Source organism: Lampris incognitus, chromosome 6, assembly GCF_029633865.1.
Source record: "Lampris incognitus isolate fLamInc1 chromosome 6, fLamInc1.hap2, whole genome shotgun sequence".
NCBI lineage: Eukaryota > Metazoa > Chordata > Actinopteri > Lampriformes > Lampridae > Lampris > Lampris incognitus.
Window position 1 is genome coordinate 55121636 of NC_079216.1, and position 21863 is coordinate 55143498.

Consider the following 21863-nt stretch of genomic DNA (forward strand, 5'->3'; position numbering starts at 1 on the left):
GAAGGAACAAGACGAACTGGCACAGAAGGAAGGGAACACTAAGACTATATACTCTGGAGGAGGGGAGACAATGAGACACAGGTGCAACACATTAGGGCAGGGCAGTTAATCACACAGGAGGGAGACACATGAGGGCAGGAAGTAAAGGACCTGAAACGAGACAAGAGGTGAGTATCAAAATGAAAAAGGAAGTACACTGGGAGAAACAAAAAGATAACTAACCAGACGGGGCGTGACAGTACCCCCCCTCCCCCTCTACGGCCGGCACCAGACGGCTCAGGGTCGCCAGGGTGGGCCCGATGGAAGTCCCAAATGAGGGAGGGGTCCAGGATGTTGCTGACCGAGACCCAGGAACGTTCCTCCGGGCTGTATCCCTCCCAGTCGACCAGGTATTGGAAGCCCCGGCGCCGGACCGCCAGGAGCTTGCGGACAGTGTAAACAGGGCCACCATCGACGAACCGAGGGGGAGGAGGGGGTCTGGAGGCAGAGACCAGAGGGCTCTCTATGGCCAGTTTGATCTGACTCACGTGGAAGGATGGGTGGACTCTCATGGCTCTGGGGAGTTTTAGCTCAACTGCAACTGGGTTAATGTCTTTGGAAATAGGGAATGGCCCCACAAACCTGGGAGCGAGTTTCCGGGACTCCACTCTGAGAGGCAGGTCTTTAGTGGATAGTCATACCCTCTGGCCGCTCTTGTAAGTCTGGGCAGGGATCCGTCGTCGCTCAGCCGCCTTCTTGTAACGTTCGGAATTGCGGAGCAGGGTGCATCGGGCCCGGGCCCAGGTGTGGCGACAGCAGCGAACCAGAGCCAGCGCAGGGGGCACACTGACCTCCTTCTCCAGGGCAGGGAAGAGAGGAGGTTGATATCCATAGGCACACTGAAAGGGGGAGAGACCAGATGAGGAACATGGAAGGGAATTGTGTGCGTACTCAACCCAGGTGAGCTGACTGCTCCATGTGTTGGGGCTCTGGGAGGCGAGGCAACGCAGGCTAGTCTCCAGCTCCTGGTTCAGCCACTCCGTCTGACCGTTGGTTTGACGGATGCTCCCAGGCGTGAACAGAAAGCCCGCCAGAACTGTGCCACAAACTGCGGGCCCCGGTCAGACACAATGTCCGTTCCTGGCTAGATCAAAGTCCATTAGGTTGGCATCTGAGCCGGAATCAACTAGGACTGGATGCTTAAGAGAAAACACGGAGGAGATGAGAGACAGTAAAGGTTGCAAACAAGAGGGATTAGAAACAGTCAAAGTAAAGTACGGCTCACCAGTGCCCTCACCTTCACTGGCGAGCCCGGTCTTTTAATGGGCAGAAGGCAATGAAGTGGCCCAGTTGGCCACAGTAGATGCAGCGACCCTCTGAAATTCGTCACTGGCGTTCCTCTGTAGTCAGGTGGGTTCGGCCAAGTTGCATAGGTTCCTCCGTGCCTGGGGGAGGCGCTGTGATAGAGTCAGCAGGAAGAGTGCGTCGCCAGGAAGATGAGCTGCCGACCTGTTGCCTCCGCTGGAGTGACGGGGAACTGCAGGGTCTGGTTCTGCCTCTCTCTCTCCCATACAGACAATCTTTATAGCCAGGGCTATAAGGGAATCCAGCTCAATCTTTATAGCCAGGGATATAAGGGAATCCAGCTCTGCAGGTAGGTCCAGGGGGGGCTAATTGGTCTTTGAGAGTGTCAGAGAGTCCATCAAGAAATGCATCAAACAAGGCTGGCTGGTTCCAATCACTCTCTGCTGCTAGAGTGCGAAACACTATGGCCTAATCAGAGACCCGCTTCTTACCCTGTCGCAGTCTCACTAGGGCTCGGGCTGCCTCCTGTCCAGGGGCTGTCTGCTGGAAGATCTGAGTGAAGGTCTTGGAGAACAACGACAGTGAATTGCAGACAGGTGATTTCCGACTCCACTCTGCCGTCGCCCAGGCCTCCGCTCTCCCAGTCAGGTGAGAAATAATGTATGCAATCTTTGAGCGATCAGAGGGGAAGGCAGCAGCCTGAAGCTCAAAATGCAAATCACACTGGGTTAAAAAAGCTCTGCAGTCAACTGTGTCTCTGGAGAAACGCTCTGGTCTGGAAAGGTGGAGAGGCAGGGACGGAGTGGCGGGCGCAGGAGAAGCAGCATCGGACCCAGAATGAGATGGTTGAGCTGGGTTCCGAAAGCAGCCAAGAGGTGCTCCTGACAGTCGGTCAGCTCCCTCACTTCATGGCGAAGAAGACTGATCTGTTCATCTTGACTCTGGATCTTGTGAACCTGTGCCCGGAGCACAGAGCGTACTGTATCTGAGTCCGCTGAGTCCATGTTATGGCCAGTTCGTACTGTCAATGCTGAACCACAGGCTTGGACTCAAAACGCAGACTCAGTCTCAGTTCACAAAAATTGGTCCTTTTAATAAGAAAGAGGTCGGTACACAGGTGATCAGATAACAAGGCAACAGTGTCCAAATCGGCAGGCGAAAGGCAAGGTCAAAAAGGTAAAAACAGGTCAGGAAACTATAGGGCTTAAGAAACTCACACAAGGAAAGAAATGCTGGAATACTGTCAGAAGGAACAAGACGAACTGGCACAGAAAGAAGGGAGCACTAAGACTATATACTCTGGAGGAGGGGAGACAATGAGACACAGGCGCAACACATTAGGGCAGGGCAGGTAATCGCACAGGAGGGAGACACATGAGGGCAGGAAGTAAAGGACCTGAAATGAGACAAGAGGTGAGTATCAAAATGAAACAGGAAGTACAAGACAAAGAACACTGGGAGAAACAAAAAGATAACTTAACTATCCAGATGGGGCGTGAGACCCACTGAGTTACAAAATTACCTCCAAAATTCCTTCTAAGCATTTTTTATGATTCTTCTTACATTTGCTTGTATCTTTTTTATATTCAATAAGATTCTGAAAATTGTGATTCCTTTTCAACATTTTAAAAGCTTTATTTCTAGGCTTAATTGCTTTATCACATTCCTTTGTCCACCATGAGACAATCTTCTTTTTGTTCTTACCTCCCTTCATCTGGATGGACTTCTTTGCAGCCTCTAGAATAGCTTACAAACAGAAACATTTAAACTATCAATATCTTCATATCATTTTGTTTGCATTTCTTGTTCACTGATATATGTAAATTTCTCCCAATCAGCACCAAAGAAAAACAATTTCTGTAGCCCATCAGTATCATGTTCTTCCAAACCCAACCCTACTTCAATCACTATAGGATAGTGGTCACTTCCTACGGTCGTTCCTCTAATTACTTCCCATGAGCAAACACCTGCCAATGAATCTGACACTAGTGTCAGATCTAATGCCAATTCTGTGCCTCTTCCGATATTAATTCTAGTACCACTTCTGTCATTTAGGCACACTAGGGTTTTATTCTCCATTAACTCTTCAATCACCATTCTATTGTCATCATTACCATTACCCCATCACATGCTATGGGCATTAAATCACCACAACATATCACCTTCCCTCCTAATGTACAGTGAGCTCATCCGTTAAGTCTATCGAAAGCTTCTTACATGGATTGTAAAAGTTAACAACTTCACCATTTCCCTCTCTTGTCCAAACTTCAGTTACCAAATATTCCAACTCTGCTCCTTTCCCCAAAACTCTATATTGCATTCCTTGCTTCACAATATAACACACCCTCCTCCACTGCCCTCCCCCTTATCTCTGCAGAAACTATCATATCCTTTGATAACAAATTCTAATTCTGGTTTAAGCCAGGTTTCCTGAACACATATGATTTCTGGTTTCTTTTTAAGATCTCAAATGAATCCTTTAAACTCTCGGCCATCCGATATCAAACTTGCATTCCATTGCAAAATAATCAGACTGTCCTATAACCTGGTCCTCCCGGCTTTCCATCTGCGTCAAGTCTTTTATTAATATGCTTCTAGGATACAGCTTTTATACCCAAAAACTTCTCAGCTCCTTTCACAATTATTTTAATTTTCTGTTTTGTGTTTGACTTGATCAGAACAGTTGATAACAGGCAATGAACAGAATCAGTTTATCCACTGTCAGTGTTGTGTTAGTTTTCTCTGTTTGACCAACTTCTCAAAGGTTGTTTGTTTCAACCCTTCTCCTTTGTCCTTGTACCCTCTTCACTGCCTCCGCAAAGCTTATGTTGTAAATAACTTTCACTTGCCCAATTTCCACAGCCCTCTTTCAGACTTCACAACCACCATATGTTGCCCTGTGTTGTCCACCACAATTACAACACTTTTCCTGCACATTATCTTTGCAATCTTCAACTCTGTGCTCTCTGCTTTCCTGTGCAAACTGCTGCTATATGCCCATATCTCTGGCATTTGTAACAGCGAAGCGGAAGAGGGATGTAGGGCCTAACTGGAAAGCTCATATACCCAATTTTAACTTTTTCAGGAATTACAGACTCCTGAAACTCCAGAAGCACAGACAAGCTGTCACTTCTTTTGCCGTTAACTGTTCTCAGCAATCTCGTTACTCTGCTCACCTCACCCCCACAAATACTCCGTTTGAGTCTTTCCAAATCTTCACCCTCATGAATACCTGTTATCACCCCGTGTCACTCTACTTTCACCGTGAATCCTTCTTTCACTTATCATTTTATTGCAAATACATTCAATATTCAAGGCTTTGTTTTTCTGTTCTTCCGTTTTACATGTTAGTAACAGGTTTCTATCTCTCAAAGTCTTAGCCATTTCCACCTCTCCTAGCTTCTTTTTTAATTCTCTGGACAATGCTATTGGACTAAGGTGAACATGCTCGTCATCTTTTTCTGAATTTAAGGATTATTTTAAAATCCTCCCTCACAACCTTTTGCCGAACAACTCTCCTGTCTTCATCTGAACTGCTCTCTTCCAAGCTTCTGACGCCTGTTTCCCCTATTCCCTCGTCCCCTCCTACTAGAAACTTGAGACCAGCCATCAAACTTCATATCATCATCCTCTTCATCTACCCGAGTCACCATCCTGATCCAGTCACAAACCACTTCATGCCAACCGCCACGTCCAAAGTCCAGAAAAATTTGTAACTTCTCTCCCGTTATCGTGCTTCTGCGAAACGATTAAAAAAAAACAAAAAAAACAAACAAACAGCCGGCGTCTCCCTTCGGTGTTGTCAACTCTCCTCGGCTGCTCCCATTAGCGGTCGCCACAGTGGATCATCCGTTTCCATCTCTTCCCGTCCTCTGCATCTTCCTCTGTCACACCAACCACCTGCATGTCCTCCCTTGTCAAATCCATAAACCTCCTCTTTGGCCTTCCCCTTTTCCCTGGCAGCTCCATATTCAGCATCCTTCTCCCAATATACCCAGCATCTCTCCTCCACACATGTCCAAACCCTCTCAATCTTGCCTCTCTTGCTTTGTCTCCAAACCGTCCAACCTGAGCAGTCCCTCTAATATACTCGTTCCTAATTGTGTCCTTCATCACTCCCAGTGAAAATCTTAGCATCTTCGACTCTGCCACCTCCATCCAAGAAAGTTGAATCAGTTCATGTCGACACACCGTTTATTGAGAGAGAAACGTTTCCATCACTCGTCTATGTGGCATCTTCAGTCTAAACTGACTGTAGGTATCCCCACCCTTATAAACAATACAGTGGCATAACGACCAGAAACAATGACCAGTTCCACCCATCCATTATCCGAACCGCTTATCCTGCTCTCAGGGATGCTGGAGCCTATCCCAGCAGTCACTGGGCAGCAGGCGGGGAGACACCCTGGACAGGCCGCCAGGCCATCACACAGGGCCGACACACACACACACACACTTGCTTGCTTGCTTGCTGGTTGTCCATCGTGCCCGATGATGACCATCTTCTTCTATTTGTGGGTCCTTTGGTGGCTGAATAGTCCGATCCTGGATGCACAGTTGCGGTTGCAGACCGGGCATGTAAAAGTGGTGCCGGAGGGGGTAGTGGTAGCTTTGCGAGCATGCCTCTTTGCACGCTTTGCTACACGGTGTTGTGTGCGCTGGTTTTCCATGTACTTCACTCCCTCTGAGATGTGAGAGCGCCAGGTTGTGCGGCAGAAAGCAAGTTCCTCCAAAGAAGAGGGGTTGATCTGACATCTTTTTAGTGTGGTCTTCATTTGGTCTTTGAACCGCTTCTTCTGCCCACCAGCAGTGCGTTGACCAAGGCGTAGTTGGCCGTAAAGGACTTTTCGTGGGAGTCGTTCGCTGGGCATGCGAATAACATGCCCAAGCCACCTGAGTTGATGGTGTTTTAGGGTAGACTCCACGCTGCAGCTGCCTGCCCGCTCCAACACCTCTGTGTGTGGCACTCTGTCCTCCCAAGTAATGCCAAGGATCCTCTGGAGACATTTTACATGGAAGGCCTCCAGGCTTCTGAGATGGTGGCTGTAGATGGTCCATGCCTCACATCCATAGAGTAGTGTGGGGATGCACACTGCTTTGTAAACAAGCACTTTAGTGTGGAGATTGAGGTTGCTGTTTTGGAAAACCCTTCTCCTTAGACGGCCAAAAGATGTTGAGGCTTGTTTGAGGCGGTGCTGAATCTCATCGTCTATTTTGCAGGTGTCGGATAGCATACTTCCCAGATATTTGAAGGCAGGAACAGTGGCCAGTTGTTGCCCTTCTGCTGTGAAGGTTGTTGGGTGGTTTGGGAGGCCGGCAGTCAACTGACAGATTACCTCTGTCTTTTGGGTGTTAATAACCAGTCCCATTCTCCTATATGCAGTTACAACTGCCGACAGAGTGTTTTGTAGAGCTTCTGGTGTGTGAGCTACCAGGGCACAATCGTCGGCATACTGTAGCTCAATAATGGTCTCAGAGGTCAACTTGGTGGTTGCCTGAAACCTCCTGATGTTAAATAGGTTACCATCAAGCCTGAAGTCAATGGTGACTCCAGCCTGCTTCTCCAGCCTCCTTCGTAGCAGTGTTGTAACAGAGACTAAGAAGATATTGAACAGGACTGGGGCTAGCACACAGCCTTGTCTGACTCCAGTCTGCACACCAAAGGGCTCAGAACTGCGGTTCCCCACTACTATTCGGGCCATCATTCCTGAGTGAAACTGTCCAAGAATGGTAAGAAACTTGGGTGGACATCCAAATTTCTTCAGGACTTGCCACAGCAGGGCCCGGTTAACTGTATCAAATGCCTTTGAGAGGTCTATGAATGCTATGTATAAATCCTTGTGCTGTTCTCTGCATTTCTCCTGGAGCTGGCGTGTCACAAAGATCATGTCAATGGTCCCTCTATCCTTTCGGAAGCCGCATTGTGACTCTGGTATGACCTGTTCGGCTATTGCGAGTGTTAGTCTGCGGAGCATGATCTTGGCTAGGACCTTTCCTGCAATGGCCAGCAGTGAAATACCTCTACTGTTGGAGCAGATGGATTTGTCGCCTTTGTTTTTATAAATGGCCACAATGTTGGCATCTTTCCACTGTTGGGGGACACACTCGCGACGCCACACCTCAAGGATATAGAGATACAGTGTCCTCGTACAGAGGTAGCCTCCTTCCTTGAGGATTTCAGCTGGAATATTATCAGGTCCAGGGGTTTTGTTGTTTTTTTAGGGTCTTGACTGCATGTAGGATTTCTTTAAAAGATGGTGGGAGGTCTAGGTCTTGCAAGGTAGGCTGTTGAGGGAGTTCTGCCAGTACTGTTGAGTCCACTGGGGTGGGCTGGTTGAGCAGGGTGTTAAAATGCTCGGCCCACCGCTCCACTAACAGGGCCTGATCCTTGATGAGAGTTGTTCCATCAGCAGACCTAGCGGGTGTCAGGGAGCAGTTTCTGGGGCCATAGATGGCCTTAACTGCATCATAGAAACCATGCATGTCGTTCCTGTCTGCATGAGCCTGGATTTCGTTGGCTTTCAAAATCCACCACTCATTTTGCAGTTTCTGCAGAGTTGCTTGGGCCACAGAGCGGAGGTCTTGCCATTTTTTCTTGAGAGGTTGGGATAGTGGGTTGCTGAGGGCAGCTCTGTGTCCCTTATGCATGTTGTCCAGGAGGGTGGAGATCGTTCCGGCATTGTCATCAAACCAGTCCTGGTGTTTCTTGGTTTTGAAGCCAATGGATTGGGCTGCATTGTCAAAGAGGGTGGTGCTCAGAGAGGTCCACTTTTCATCCATCCCAGACTCTGAGTTGATCAGCTGTTCAATGTCAACTAAGTTGTCAGCTAGAGAACGACGGAAGGTGTTTCGGGTGTCGCTGTTGGATAGTCTGGCGCAGTGGAGTGGTTTCTTTTTTGGCCCAGATTGGCGTCTCAAGGGTCGGACATGTACTCTGACTTTTGTCAGGATCATACGGTGGTCTGTCCAGCAGTCTGCTCCTCGCATAGCTCTTGTAAGGAGCACGTCTTTAAGATCAACCCGCCTCACGATAGCATAATCAAGCAGGTGCCAGTGTTTGGATCTGGGATGCATCCAGGATGCCTTGTATTTATTCTTTTGTTGGAAAATGGTGTTTGTGATGGTGAGGTCATGTTCCGAGCACAGACTAAGAAGTCTTATGCCATTGGGGTTGACTTTTCCAATGCCGTGGGCGCCAATCACTCCATTCCAATTTTGCATATTCTTCCCAACTCGGGCATTAAAATCACCAAGCAAAACGACTTTGTCGCTCCTTGGGATGTTGATGAGTACATCATCGAGTGCCTGGTAGAAGCGATCTTTCTCTTCATCTTGAGATGGTAAAGTTGGAGCATAGGCACTTATCAAGGTGATGTATCGACATTTTGCAAGGGGTATACGGAGAGTCATAAGCCGCTCATTAATGCCCACTGGTGTTTCTTCGAGTTTGGGTAAGAGACTGTTCTTAATTGCAAAACCAACTCCATGGACGTGTTGACCTCCTAGGGGGTATCCTTTCCAAAAGAAGGTATAGCCCTCTCCTACTTCATTGAGCGAGCCCTCTTCAAGGAGCCTGGTCTCACTGAGTGCCGCCACATCCACACAATAGCGCCTCAGCTCGCTAGCAATAAGTGCTGTTCTGCGTTGAGGTCTGTCCGTACCATGGCTGACGTCCAGGAGTGTTCTTATGTTCCATGCTGCAAATCTTAGTGGTATAATGTTTCTTTTTCGACCGCATAGTGGAATGGCCCGGCAGGTGCGGTTTCCTGCCCAGGCGCAGTGTTGAGTGGGCAATTTTTGGGCCACCTTTTCTAGGCCGTTCCCTGAAAGGGGTGAGCAGTGCGGTCCCTAAATAGGGCTGCTCAGACGCACAGGGGTCTGCCGGAAACAGCTGCCACTCAATCCCAGCTGCTAACGACCGTTGCCCTGTGCCGCTGGCATGCAGAGTTCCAACTAAGAGCTCCCAGCTCATTCAGACCTGCTCCCGTCATTGGATACTCCATCGCCGCCAGACTTTGTGAGGTCGGGGACTCAGATAGCAGAAGATACCTGCGCAGAGATGGTTTTTAAAGTGGCATGGGGGGTGCGCTTCTCCCAACGCCACATGACTTGATTGTAGAGGAGATGGTTCCGATGGCAAGGGGGATCCCTAGACGACCGGCACCTCCACACAACTGCAGGGGGCTGCCGGAAATCCAGTTTTTCGGGAACCGCCTTGAAGCGTGCCGCCACAGCTTGCTTTTCTGTTGGGGTAAGCTCCCTTAGCCTTATGTCTTCCAGACTCACCCACAAGGCAGCGGGGCAGTGGTTGATAGGTGCCAGGGCATGTCCACCAGGGTGGGCCTGCACACCATATCTCTGGGGCCCACTGCTGCTCCGAGATCCCCTGCCAAGTTAGCCTGGGGCCGCAAGACCCCAGTTACCATGTGTGGCCACGGGGAGGCCTGGCAGGAGTCTTGGTGAAGGAGAGGCTATGTACTGGCAAAGGAAGGCTTACACGCTAGGGTGCTTCCCTATTCGCCACAAAGGCTAGCCAGCGGCAGCAAGCTAAGGGCAGGAGGGACACAAGCGGGTTGGAAGAACACATGCACCTTCCCTCCAACTACACGCTGCTGCACTAGACGCATCACAACACCCTGTGTGTACCTACACACATGCACACACACACACACACACACACACACACACACACACACACACACACACACACACACACACACACACATACACACATACATACCTATGGGCAATTTATACGCCCGATTCACCTGACCTACATGTCTTTGGACTGTGGGCGGAAACCGGAGCACCTGGAGGAAACCCACGCAGACACGGGGAGAACATGCAAACTCCACACAGAGGACGACTCGGGATGACCCCCAAGGTTGGACTACCCCGGGGCTCGAACCCAGAACCTTCTTGCTGTGAGGCGACTGCGCTAACCACTGCGCCACCGTGCCGCCACAACGACCAGTTTCATATGCAAATTGTCGTGAGCATTAAGTAGCGTTACAATACACCATAGGGTGATCAGTCCTTGGAGTCTGTCACACCATGTGTACTATCCACAGAAGATTTGGGAATGTTTGCAATCGCAGCACTGTAAGATGGCGACAGATGTACTCTTAACACCCCCCCCCCCGTTCAGGCATTGTCGTTTCCTCGTCAAATAGATGGCCTCTTTTGACTCCCCGTTCAAACCAGCGTTCCTCCCTATCAAGAATGTACACATCCTCTTCCAGCTCCAGCTTGTCTTTTCATCAGTGCCACCGTCTCTAAACCATATAGCATAGCTGGTCTCACTCTACCATTTTGTAAACCTTCCCTTTCACTCTTGATGGTACCCTTCTGTCGCAAATCTCTCCTGACACTTTTCTCCACCCACTCCACCCTGACTGCACTCTCTTCTTCACCTCTCTTCTGCACTCCCCGTTAGTTTGGACAGTTGACCCCAGGTATTTAAACTCATCCACCTTCGTCACCTCTACTCCTTGCATCCTCACCATGCCACTGTCCTCCCTCTCATTCAGGCATATGTATTCCGTCTTGCTCCTACTGACTTTCATTCCTCTTCTTTCCAGTGCACACCTCCACCTCTACCCCAACCTACACCTTACTCTCGCTACAGATCATCCACGAACATCATAGCCCCTGGAGACCCCTGCCTGATCTCGTCCGTCAACCTGTGCATCACCATTGCAAACAAGAAAGGGCTCAGAGTTGATCCTTGATGCAATCCCACCTCCACCTTGAACCCATCTGTCATTCCACCCGCACACTTCACCATTGTCACACTGCCGCTGCGTCTGTGAGCGCCGCCACACGTTATCTTCTATACCAACCCGGCCTCACCAATCTGCGTACAAATAACACGATATTACACTTTGCGTGCAATGCATACGCCAAAATCCAATGTTCTGCCACTCCCGACTTCCTCACAAAATGCCACACCTCCTCTCTCAACAAGAAACGAAACTTGTTGGAAGAAACGAAACTGTTACAGCTACGGTCGCGCCTGCGCAAACTCGAGGCGAAATTCGCGTAGACCACCGGAACACTTCCGGGTACCTTGACAACAGGACGCCAGGAGAGGGGGGATAGAAAACCCAAGCCGCCAAGCCGCACTGTATTCGATACGCAGCCTAGCCGTCGCTACGATGCCCGAAAGTTGCTGTGTGGTGGACTGTAATGTTAACAAGAAAAACAACCCAAACATTCGTTTTTTTGTATTGCCTAAAAGGCAGAAGGAGGGAGAAAAACGATTGAAATGGCTCCAGGCGATCAGAAGGAAAGACAAGGATGGACAACTTTGGGATCCTGACAGCAAACATGGTTACGTCTGCGGTCTGCTCTTCATCACTGGTAATGTTAGCTAGTTTAACTAGCTGATAATAGGTTACGTCTATTCTACATTTTATAATCACCAAAATGTCAAGAGCCGGTGGCTATATGGAATTCCACAGTTAGCTAAACCTGTCTGAATGGGATCACATTCTTCAAACCCATATGTATTTTTATCCATTAAAAATCATAAAATGGTCCCTCCCCCCTGAATATTTGGTCACATGCTCAATTTTGTTTATCTTTCCTAGAAACAAGGAGTAACTACCCCGGTCTCCCTTACCCAGTTAAAATGCAAACATTGTTATCACATTATTATTGTCATCCTTATTAAGTAGTATATCGTGCATCATTGTATGCAGTCATGTGTAATCCAGTAAAAAGTAATAATTGAATAAAATGCAAACTACTACTACTTTCGGCTGCTCCCGTTAGGGGTCGCCACAGCGGATCATCCGTTTCCATTTCTTCCTGTCTTCTGCGTCTTCCTCTGTCACACCAGCCACCTGCATGTCTTCCCTCACCACATCCATAAACCTCCTCTTTGGCCTTCCTCGTCTCCTCTTCCCTGGCAGCTCCATATTCAGCATCCTTCTCCCAATATACTCAGCATCTCTCCTCCACACATGTCCAAGCCATCTCAATCTTGCCTCTCTTGCTTTGTCTCCAAACCGTCCAACCTGAGCGGTCCCTCTAATATAATCGTTCCTAATCCTGTCCTTCTTCGTTACTCCCAGTGAAAATCTTAGCATCTTCAACTCTGCCACCTTCAGCTCCGCCTCCTGTCTTTTCGTCAGTGCCACTGTCTCCAAACCATATAACATAGCTGGTCTCACAACCATCTTGTAAACTTTCCCTTTAACTCTTGCTGGTACCCTTCTGTCGCAAATCACTCCTGACACACTTCTCCACCCACTCCAACCTGCCTGCACTCTCTTTTTCACCTCTCTACTGCACTCCCCGTTACTTTGGACAGTTGACCCCAAGTATTTAAACTCAGATGTCTTTGTCACCTCCACTCCTTGCATCCTGACCATTCCACTGTCCTCTCTCTCATTCACGCATAGGTATTCCGTCTTGCTCCTACTGACTTTCATTCCTCTTCTCTCCAGTGCATACCTCCACCTCTCCAGGCTCTCCTCAACCTGCACCCTACTCTCACTACAGATCACAATGTCATCCGCGAACATCATCGTCCATGGAGACTCCTGCCTGATCTTGTCCGTCAACCTGTCCATCACCATTGCAAACAAGAAAGGGCTAAGAGCCGATCCTTGATGTAATCCCACCTCCACCTTGAACCCATCCGTCATTCCAACCGCACACCTCACCATTGTCACACTTCCCTCATACGTATCCTGCACCACTCCTACATACTTCTCTGCAACTCCTGACTTCCTCATACAATACCACACCTCCTCTCTCGGTACTCTGTCATAAGCTTTCTCTAAATCTACAAAGACACAATGCAACTCTTTCTGGCCTTCTCTATACTTCTCAATCAACATTCTCAAAGCAAACATCGCATCTGTGGTGCTCTTTCGTGGCATGAAACCATACTGCTGCTCGCTGATCGTCACCTCTCCTCTTAACCTAGCTTCTATTACTCTTTCCCAAATCTTCATGCTGTGGCTGATCAACTTTATACCTCTGTAGTTGTTACAGTTCTGCACATCGCCCTTGTTCTTGAAAATCGGTACCAGTTTGCTTCTTCTCCACTCCTCAGGCATCCTCTCACTTTCCAGGATTGTGTTAAACAATCTAGTTAGAAACTCCACTGCCATTGAATAAAATGCAAACATTTGTTGAAAATGTAGCCTAGTTCCTATGTAATTGTAGATGTCGCCATAAGACACATCTGGCCATTGAGTGGGGTTATTAACCCATTCCCCTGTTCGACTGAAAGGACACTGGCCACCGATACTGCGAATTTTTCGCAAATATCGGTTCTTGTCCGCAGCAGCCAACGTAGCGACGTAGTTAGCCATTTAAACCGTGTTCAAACTTGCCGGCTTCTATCCCCCTCTAGCTCCCCCCGCTCTAACGTTCGAACGAGGAAGTGCAGTGGTCTATTTTGTATGTGGGCAGTGCCGGATGTGACGCACACGGAAATCCGTTCGCTAGTTTGTAGTCCGTTTGTAGTTGTGGTTTTCGGTCGCGCATGAGCGGTTGTTGGTTTTGCGACGGGAAAGTGCACACTGAAGTCCAGAGAAAAATAAATAAATGTTTTCACTTAACTGTCTCATTTGTACATGTCATCATAGTTTCATTGACACATACGGAGGAAGAACATTTGGGGGGGAGTGTAAGTCATATTTGTATACCGCGAGTCATACATACCTACGAGAAAACGCGAGTCATAATACAAGCAACCATGAGTCATGACGTGTCAGGAGGTTTTCTTACAAACCAGTCACACCACCAGCTGATTTGCCTATATTAGTACAACGAATCTGATATGTTGCTTGAATTCTTTCGCTTTTCCACCTTTGTAAAAGCATATTCTTTCGATGTTTTTGTTTTATTATTATTATTATTATTATTATTATTATTATTATTATTACCTGGTTGCAAATCTCATTATTGTAAAGAATAAAGAATCTACCTTGTGCGTCAAACTGTGTTAATAAAGTTGGAGGGGACCCTAGCAACCACCTTAGTGTACCTTAGCAACTACGGACAATAAACGTCAACAGCGATGGAGGACGAGCAGTTGGACGTGGTGGAAAATGGCAAGAAGCTTACAACAGAAGAGATCAGGACACTCCGCGACCACGTCGAGGAATTAAAGTAACGGAATTTGCTTGCTCTGCTACCACCCCCACCCCCACCCCCAAAAAAATCAAATTTTCTTATTTTGGGGTTAACAGTTTGATAGATAAGTCAACAGAATTGAAGTCCAGTCCACGAATGAGACGTAGAGTTAATTAGCTGAGCACAGTGCTTGCCCATTACAGCAAAAATTGGCGGTTCGTTTAAATTTCACCCTAACGTTGTTATAAGGTTGGGGGTTTACTGTTGGAGAATCCTATTTTTCGGATTACTTTTCGAATCGGATGTTGATTATATGTTAACTGTTCAATTGTTATCGCTTCCTGTCAAGGCATTCCAATGCATTCCTGGTGACAGAGAATGACATGTTTGAGCGTTTCATTAGCCGCTTGGATCTCCAGGACATGGAGCCCCAGACTACAGGGAAGGGCCTGGGTAGAATGGGGTCCACCCAGGTGAAGGTTGTGGTGAGTGCGATCTTTGTGCTAGTCCCAAACAGGGCAAAGTAAGACCCAGAAATAGAGCAACTTTAAGTGTCCACAGTACCTGGTGCAAAACTGTACAACTGCCCTGGTTTTAATAATAATAATAATAATAATTATTATTATTATTATTCCCCAAGAATTGCTCTGTCCAGAGAAACAGACTAGTGGCCCTCTTAGTAGGTCCTCAGGTACCACCAGTACCACTGGTTTTCTTTTTTGCCAGGTAGTTAATTACATTCACCTGATTTTCTAGTTATTCCATCCTCCAGTCTGAGATGTTTTAAACCAGGAACAACAGTTGAATGTAATGAACTACCTGGCTGAAGGAAGAAAAAAAACCCAAACAGCTATACTGGTTGTAACTGAGGACCTGATTGAGAACTACTGGTATAGATCACAATTCTATGGTCTTATGGTCTGCATCAGTAGGATTCCTTTAGAAACCTAACTCATATTTCTGTTTGTAAATTAATTGTTCACCTGTATATTTTGCACTGTGGATGCTATCCAACACTAGACTTTATGTTACACACCTCTTTATCCATTAATTTTCTGTTTGTGTGTGTGTGTGTGTGTTGGGGGGGGGGTAATGTGCACGTGCCTTACACCGGATCGCCTCCAGCAGCTGAACTTGAAGCAGAAATGTTATCTGGTGGAGAGAGAGGTGGAAGATACACGAGAAGACCTGGAGAAATTCAAACACAGCTCAGCACAAATCCAGGAGAAATACAAGGTGGCTGAATGTACATGCACGCAACACCAAGAAGTCTCCATCTGTTTCTGTCTGTCTGTCAGTCCCTCTCTCTCTCTGTTCTTCTATAGTTGTGAGGACTGCTCATTGACCAAATTTATTCCTTAGCCCCTAACCCGAATGTTAGCCATCAGAGTCACACCTCTATGAATAACCCTTACCCTAACCTAATCTTAACCCTAAATCCAAACCCTAATCCTAAATTAGACCCTTGAAAAAGGGAGGACTGGCCAGAATGTCATCACCAACCAAAATTTGTCCTCATAGGGAAGGTGGGCTGTCAAGGGTCAGACCTCACAAATACACGCATGCACATACACACTTCTCTTGATTGCTTGTGTTTGTCCCACCAGGCCATTCTGGAAGAGGCTGACATACGCCGAGCAGAGATGAAGAAGGCAAAGTGTGAGTTTGAGCATGACATCATTGAACCTCTGAGGGACAGGAACTGGGCGATGGTAGCATCTGAGAAGGTGCTCCACTACACTGTGGACAAGATGAAGGCAAAGGTCAGATATTATTTGGTCAACATGGGGAAAATGTTGTTGAATACATTCTGAAACACACCAGGGGCACTGAATTTAACCTACTATACTATGTTTATTTTTTTACCTGTTTAAGACACCTGGTTTAGATCAGAATCAGATATACTTTATTCATCCCTGAGGGGAAATTGGGTTAAACTATATCCACCCACTTTCTGATTTTCATGTGTTCTATCTTAACTTTAACCTCTACCATCTCCTCCATCCATGTTTGCATCTTTCTCTTTCTCCTACTTCATTCTTGTTTTCTGTCTGCACACACACACAGGACACTAAAGTAGAGAGGCTTTCTCTGAAGAACCAGGGACTGAAGGAACATGCACGAAAGCTCCAGCTGCAGCTCAAGCAGAGAAAAGACATGGAAGAGACCCTGAACGAGGTAGGGGAGGAGGGGTTGGAATCAGGTAGGGGAGGTGGGGGTGGAATCAGGATGCATTTGGAAGAGGAGGAGGACAGATAGATGTTAACAGATAGATAGGACAGATAAATAGAATTGAGCATGTAGAAAGAAATCATCCTCGGTCGGGACTTCGGGTGGTCAATAAGAGGTCAGTTAATTACATCTGTGAATTAATATGGGTTTTAAGTCAGGTGAAAAGTGAATTATGAAAGGCTGCCTTGTGTTTTAGCTGCTCACTTTGTCACCTGTTTTCTGAGCAAGGCGGTCAGGGCAGTGTCTCCATGGCAAACTTAAGCATAGCATCATATGTTGTGTGCAGGTGGAATACCAGCAGTTGAAAGTTAAAAACGATCAGTGTCAGGAGCAGATTGACAGGTGCTACAACGAGCTGCTGCAACTAAAACAACTGGCTGGTAATGCACAGCAGGTCCTCAACTCATACAAGGTAGAGTCTCATGGTTTTCTTTGTGCATCTATATTTCTGATCATGTTCAGTCATTCACTCTTTGACTCAAAATTATTTTCCTTTATCATACTCAGTTTATCCCCTTCATTTTAGCCTACACCATCTATGTTTGTGTGTCCGTATGTGTACTTGCATGCAGAAGAGGCTGACGGATTTGACATGTGAGACCAAACAGCTGAACAGTGACACTGATAAAATGGAGGAGACGCTAGTGAAGATTGAGGATGAAACTAAGCAGGTTGAAGAGGTGGGTTTTTGGTCCAGTTGTTACACATCAGTTTATACAAGGACGAAAGCCCTGCAGAATTTATTGTATTCTATTGTACACAATGGAAAAGCAGATATAGAACATCAAAGCACTATTTCATTTTCTGTGAAGGAGGTTGAATTGGTCGACACAGACCACATCACATATCCCTGCATGTTTCTCAGTACATCTACTGAATACCTCCCTGTTCTTCCCTCGCCGCTAATTCCAACAACTCCATCTTCCTGTTTCTCTTTTCACTTGCCAAATGTCACTTCTTCTCCAGGAGCATTCAACGGCAGAGGACCTTCACCAGAAATTGTGCAGCCAGCTGGCAGAATATCATATTTGTGATGTTCTTGAGTATGTCAAGACCAAGGAAAAGCACAAGAAGCTGCAGTGCAGCTTCAAAGCCTTGGCAAGGAAGGTGGAGATTGCTGAGGTACCCCCCTCCAAATAAAACAGATATCCACCTCACACTTCAACACGAAATGAAATTAAGTGAGATTTGTTCTTATATGATATGGCAGGACATGAGCTACTTTCCAGGCAAGAACATGTCTACAAACATCATCGCCACAAATGTCATCTTCTTCACGTTACTGATACCAGACCAAAACTGAGTTAAAAGCTACTGTATGAATGCTCTCAAATAGCAGTTTTCCTGTTTTTTTTTGTTCTTTTTTTTTTCTTCCCCAGATGGATTTGAAGACCCACAACAAGGCCAAGAACAAACGGGGAACTTCTGACAGTGCTGCAAACAACACTGAGGCTGGACCATGTTGTGGGCCATTCAACAACCCTGGCATGCTCCCAGACATAGCCAAACCCAGGTCACTTGGCTATTAAGAGGGAAGAAAAAGGTTAAAGGAAAATTACAGTTTATAACAGAATTTTATAAAAATGCCTTATCAAAACAAAACTTTGCCATTTTGTTTTATTAAACTAATACAGTCACAAAACCACGAGTCAACACTTTATGCTAAGCTATAAATAGACATCTACGATAATTTCTTCTGCTCAAGTCAGTCACAGGGGTTCCCAAACTTCTTCATGCCATGGCCCATGTGGAGATTCTATTTGGCCCTGGACACATTTTTGTGCTAAAATGCTCAATATATTCTCATTTGTCAAAATAAATAATTAACAATCCTCTCTATTGTTCATCAGCACGGTATTCTCCTTTTCAGTCGTCAGCCATGGCATCCTAACAGTCCAGTGAAACAGACAAGGCATGTCAACATTAGACATTGGGCCGCCAGGGTCCCCCTTCTGCACCCATAGTTTGTAAAAACCGGACTCTTCTCAACTTTCCCCTCATCACGTGACACTTGCTGTGACTGGCCAGCATCGACCAAAGGATGACAGCTGCCTTCTCTCTTTCACTGTGAGAATCCTCTCAGGCAATGAATTTTTCATGCGAGGATCTTGTTCTGGGTACCGGTGGGGAGCAGTGCGCTACTCCAGACTGGATGTATTATATGCAGAGGTGCGCCCCCTCTTTACACGATAATGTCGGGGGCTTAAACGTGGTTACAGGCTCCCTCTGATGTTCAGAAACGATTTAGGGCACGAGGAACCTGAAGGCGACACCAAGGCTGTGTGATGTGTCCCGAAACGTGACAGCGAGACGACGTGCACTTCTTTAACATGGTGCACCAAGGTGGAATTGTGACCTACTTGTGCTTATATAGTATATATCGGCTACATATAGAAATGTCAAAGTAAATATCCAATTTCACTCCGGCTAGCCAACATCTGTAATTCTTTTTTTTTTTGTGGCTTTTCCCCACCTTTTCTCCCTAATTGTACTTGGCCAATTACGCTGCTCCACCCCCTCTGCCGATCCGGGGAGGGCTGCAGACTACCTCCTGTGCATGTGGAGACGCCAGCCGCTTCTTTTCACCGGACAGTGAGGAGTTTAGTCAGGGGGACGTAGCGTGTGGAAGGATCGCGCTGCCCCCCCCTCCCTCCCGAACAGGCGCCCCGACCGACCAGAGGAGGCGCTACTGCAGCGACCAGGACACCCACACCCGTTTTTCCACCCGCAGACGCTGTGTCTGTAGGGACGCCCGACCAAGCCGGAGGTAACGCGGGGATTCGAACCGGCGATCCCCGTGTTGGTAGGCAACGGAATAGACCGCTACGCTACCCGGACGCCCCAGCATCTGTAATTCTTTTGTTAAATGTGATGGGGTTATATTTGCCTTCTCCCCCTTCCTTTTCCTACATACCTGGACTGGTTTTCGTTGAGTAATGATTGGAGGTGTGGTTAAGCAGTGTTTCTAAGAGGACGTCACTGTGAGGCGCGGGTGCGTCCCCTGGAGTTAATTAATGCCCGCAGTTTGCGTACATACGCCTCAGGATGCACCATCTTGAACACTGTTTACAAGTTCACCCCTTTTCCGGCTCAACACCATCAAACCTAAACTGAACTAACCTACCAAGACGGAGTCCGCCGCTTACGGGAGCTGAGACCCATATGGCCGAGTCCTTGTCGGAGGGTAGAAGGGACCTGCTAACTGCTACCTCGGTAAGCTAGCCCATCTCCCGCCTATTTCTCTAGTCTTGGAAATCAGTCCTTCTTTCTGTTTCTTCCCTCGTTTTTCGTCTTTTCTAAACACTCCAGGTTAGGACTAGTATTGCATGCTTAACCCTTAACCCCTAGGCCCGACTAGTCCGTAACATAATTTGGGGCGCTCATCCGTGGTTTATTTGAAGATTAATGCATATCGATGTTGGATAAAACCGTAAGTTAGCGAGTAGACGTTAGTTAGCGAGTTACAGCCAAGCATTCCGTTTGTGAGAAGCGGCACATTGAGTTGGATTCAGCTCGGGAAAAGCTGTATGTTGCTAGGCTTAGAAGCAGGCCACGGACATACAGCTACGTGCAGAATAGCTGCACGGTGCTAACTTCTCACTTAAAACAGATGGTTGTGTATCTGTTTAAAACCTATCTAGCTAGAAGGGGATTTAGTGAATGTATGTATCGTGTGTGTGTTGAGGTTAAAACGGATATAGTTCTACAGGTAGATAACAGGTTTGTTTGGCTGGTTAGTTGATAGCCACTTGGCTAATGGTGGCAGGTGTTTTGCTGGTGTGTATCGGTTTGTGGTCTGCGAGTAACGTAAACACTGTGTACGGCCTGTCCATATCAGTTTCTGCGAATATAGTGACCTATGAGCTACCTCTTGTTGCAGGTTATATGTTTTGTTGGTAAGGCTATTTTGTAATAGTTACCGTAGAGGTAATTTTGTTAGTGTTGTCTCTTTTGGTTAGCCTATTTTTTGAGAATTGATAACAATAACCATGGCAACGTTCAACGTAGAAGTGTTTTGTGGGAGTGATTTTGGGCTCAAGGAGTTGCGTAAACTTAAAAAAGATTTGCTTGCCTTAGCTCAATATAGTGAGGTAGACATCCCTCCAGACTAAAAATCCAGAGATTGTGGAGACCCTGATTTCAGTGTTACACTTACACTGCCTGCCACCTATTCAAAAGCTTCTACCCCAGTGAAGGGGGTAGGAGGTGGTTTTGTTAGTATTTCTGGCATCTAACATTGTAAATGGACCAGTAGTCGTGGGTATTGTCTCTTCCTTGCCAATTGAAGGAGTCGCCTTTGTGTTGGGCAATGCTTTGGCTGGTACTCAGGTTTGTGTGACACCTGTTGCAAGTGAGACACCTTGTGAGGTCCCTGAGACCATGGCTTTGGAGAGAGAACATCCTGAGGTGTTTATGGCATGTGTGGTGACACATGCTCAGGCTCTGGCTGCTGAAAAGGGAAATTCCAGCGAGCAGGATGAACTGTCTGGTGACTTGGCTGATACCTTTTTTGCTAGGCTAGCTGAGGTGTCCCCCCCCCCCCCCCCCCGCTCCCGGTTTTCTCGGAAGCCCTTGTATCAGAGCAAGATCCTTCTGTAGCTCCAAGACAGACGGCTGATTATGCTGAGGACATGAAGGCTGTGGCTGAAGGTTTCTTTTTCCAAGATGGAGTCTTGTTGAGAAAATGGCGACCTTGTGATTGTCGTGCGGATGAACCGTGGACCATTATTACTCAAATTGTGTTGCCTGAGAGTTTCAGGAAGGAAGTCCTGCGTTTAGCCCATGTCCTTTGCAGGTCATTTAGGTATCTGTAAAACTCAAGAGAAAATCGGTAGACGTTTCTACTGGCCCAAAATGCAAAAAGATGTGGTTTCGTACTGTCGTAGCTGTCATGCTTGTCAGGTTGTGGGCAAGAGTACTTATTGATTGTGTTGGCCCTTTGCCAAAAACTAAAAGGGAATGAGTGTCTCCTGACTATTATGGATGTGGCCACCAGATTTCCGGAGGCGATGCCTTTGAAATCAATTAAGACCAAGGTCATAGTGGAGGCTCTGCTCCATTTTTCTCAGGTAGGTTTACCACTAGAAGTCCAACACGATCGTGGGTCCAACTTCACTTCTGGTGTATTCCAGGAAGTGATGCACAAGCTGGGAGTTAAACAAAGTCATCTGCTTATTAACCACAGTCCCAAGGTGCTATCGAGAGGTACCATCAGACTTTTAAGTCTATGATTAAGACCTATTGTGTTGGTT

The 21863-nt window shown here is 47.1% G+C and overlaps 1 protein-coding gene across 3 annotated transcripts in view; it reads left to right on the forward strand.

The window, feature by feature from the left end:
- Positions 1–18220, forward strand: part of ccdc113 (coiled-coil domain containing 113) — a 19817-nt gene extending 1597 nt beyond the window's left edge. Inside the window, exons 1-9 of one of the 3 annotated variants that reach the window (XM_056281472.1) lie at positions 11385–11646; positions 14729–14864; positions 15505–15615; positions 15987–16142; positions 16447–16557; positions 16898–17023; positions 17184–17291; positions 17578–17733; positions 17991–18220. In XM_056281472.1, the coding sequence (XP_056137447.1) occupies positions 14763–14864; positions 15505–15615; positions 15987–16142; positions 16447–16557; positions 16898–17023; positions 17184–17291; positions 17578–17733; positions 17991–18140 (1020 nt within the window). In that variant the 5' untranslated portion in view covers positions 11385–11646; positions 14729–14762 and the 3' untranslated portion in view covers positions 18141–18220. Of the gene's footprint in view, positions 1–11384; positions 11647–14728; positions 14865–15504; positions 15616–15986; positions 16143–16446; positions 16558–16897; positions 17024–17183; positions 17292–17577; positions 17734–17990 lie in introns of those variants that run through there. The other 2 variants (XM_056281474.1, XM_056281473.1) reach the window with 2 other exon arrangements.
- Positions 18221–21863: the final 3643 nt, after the last annotated feature.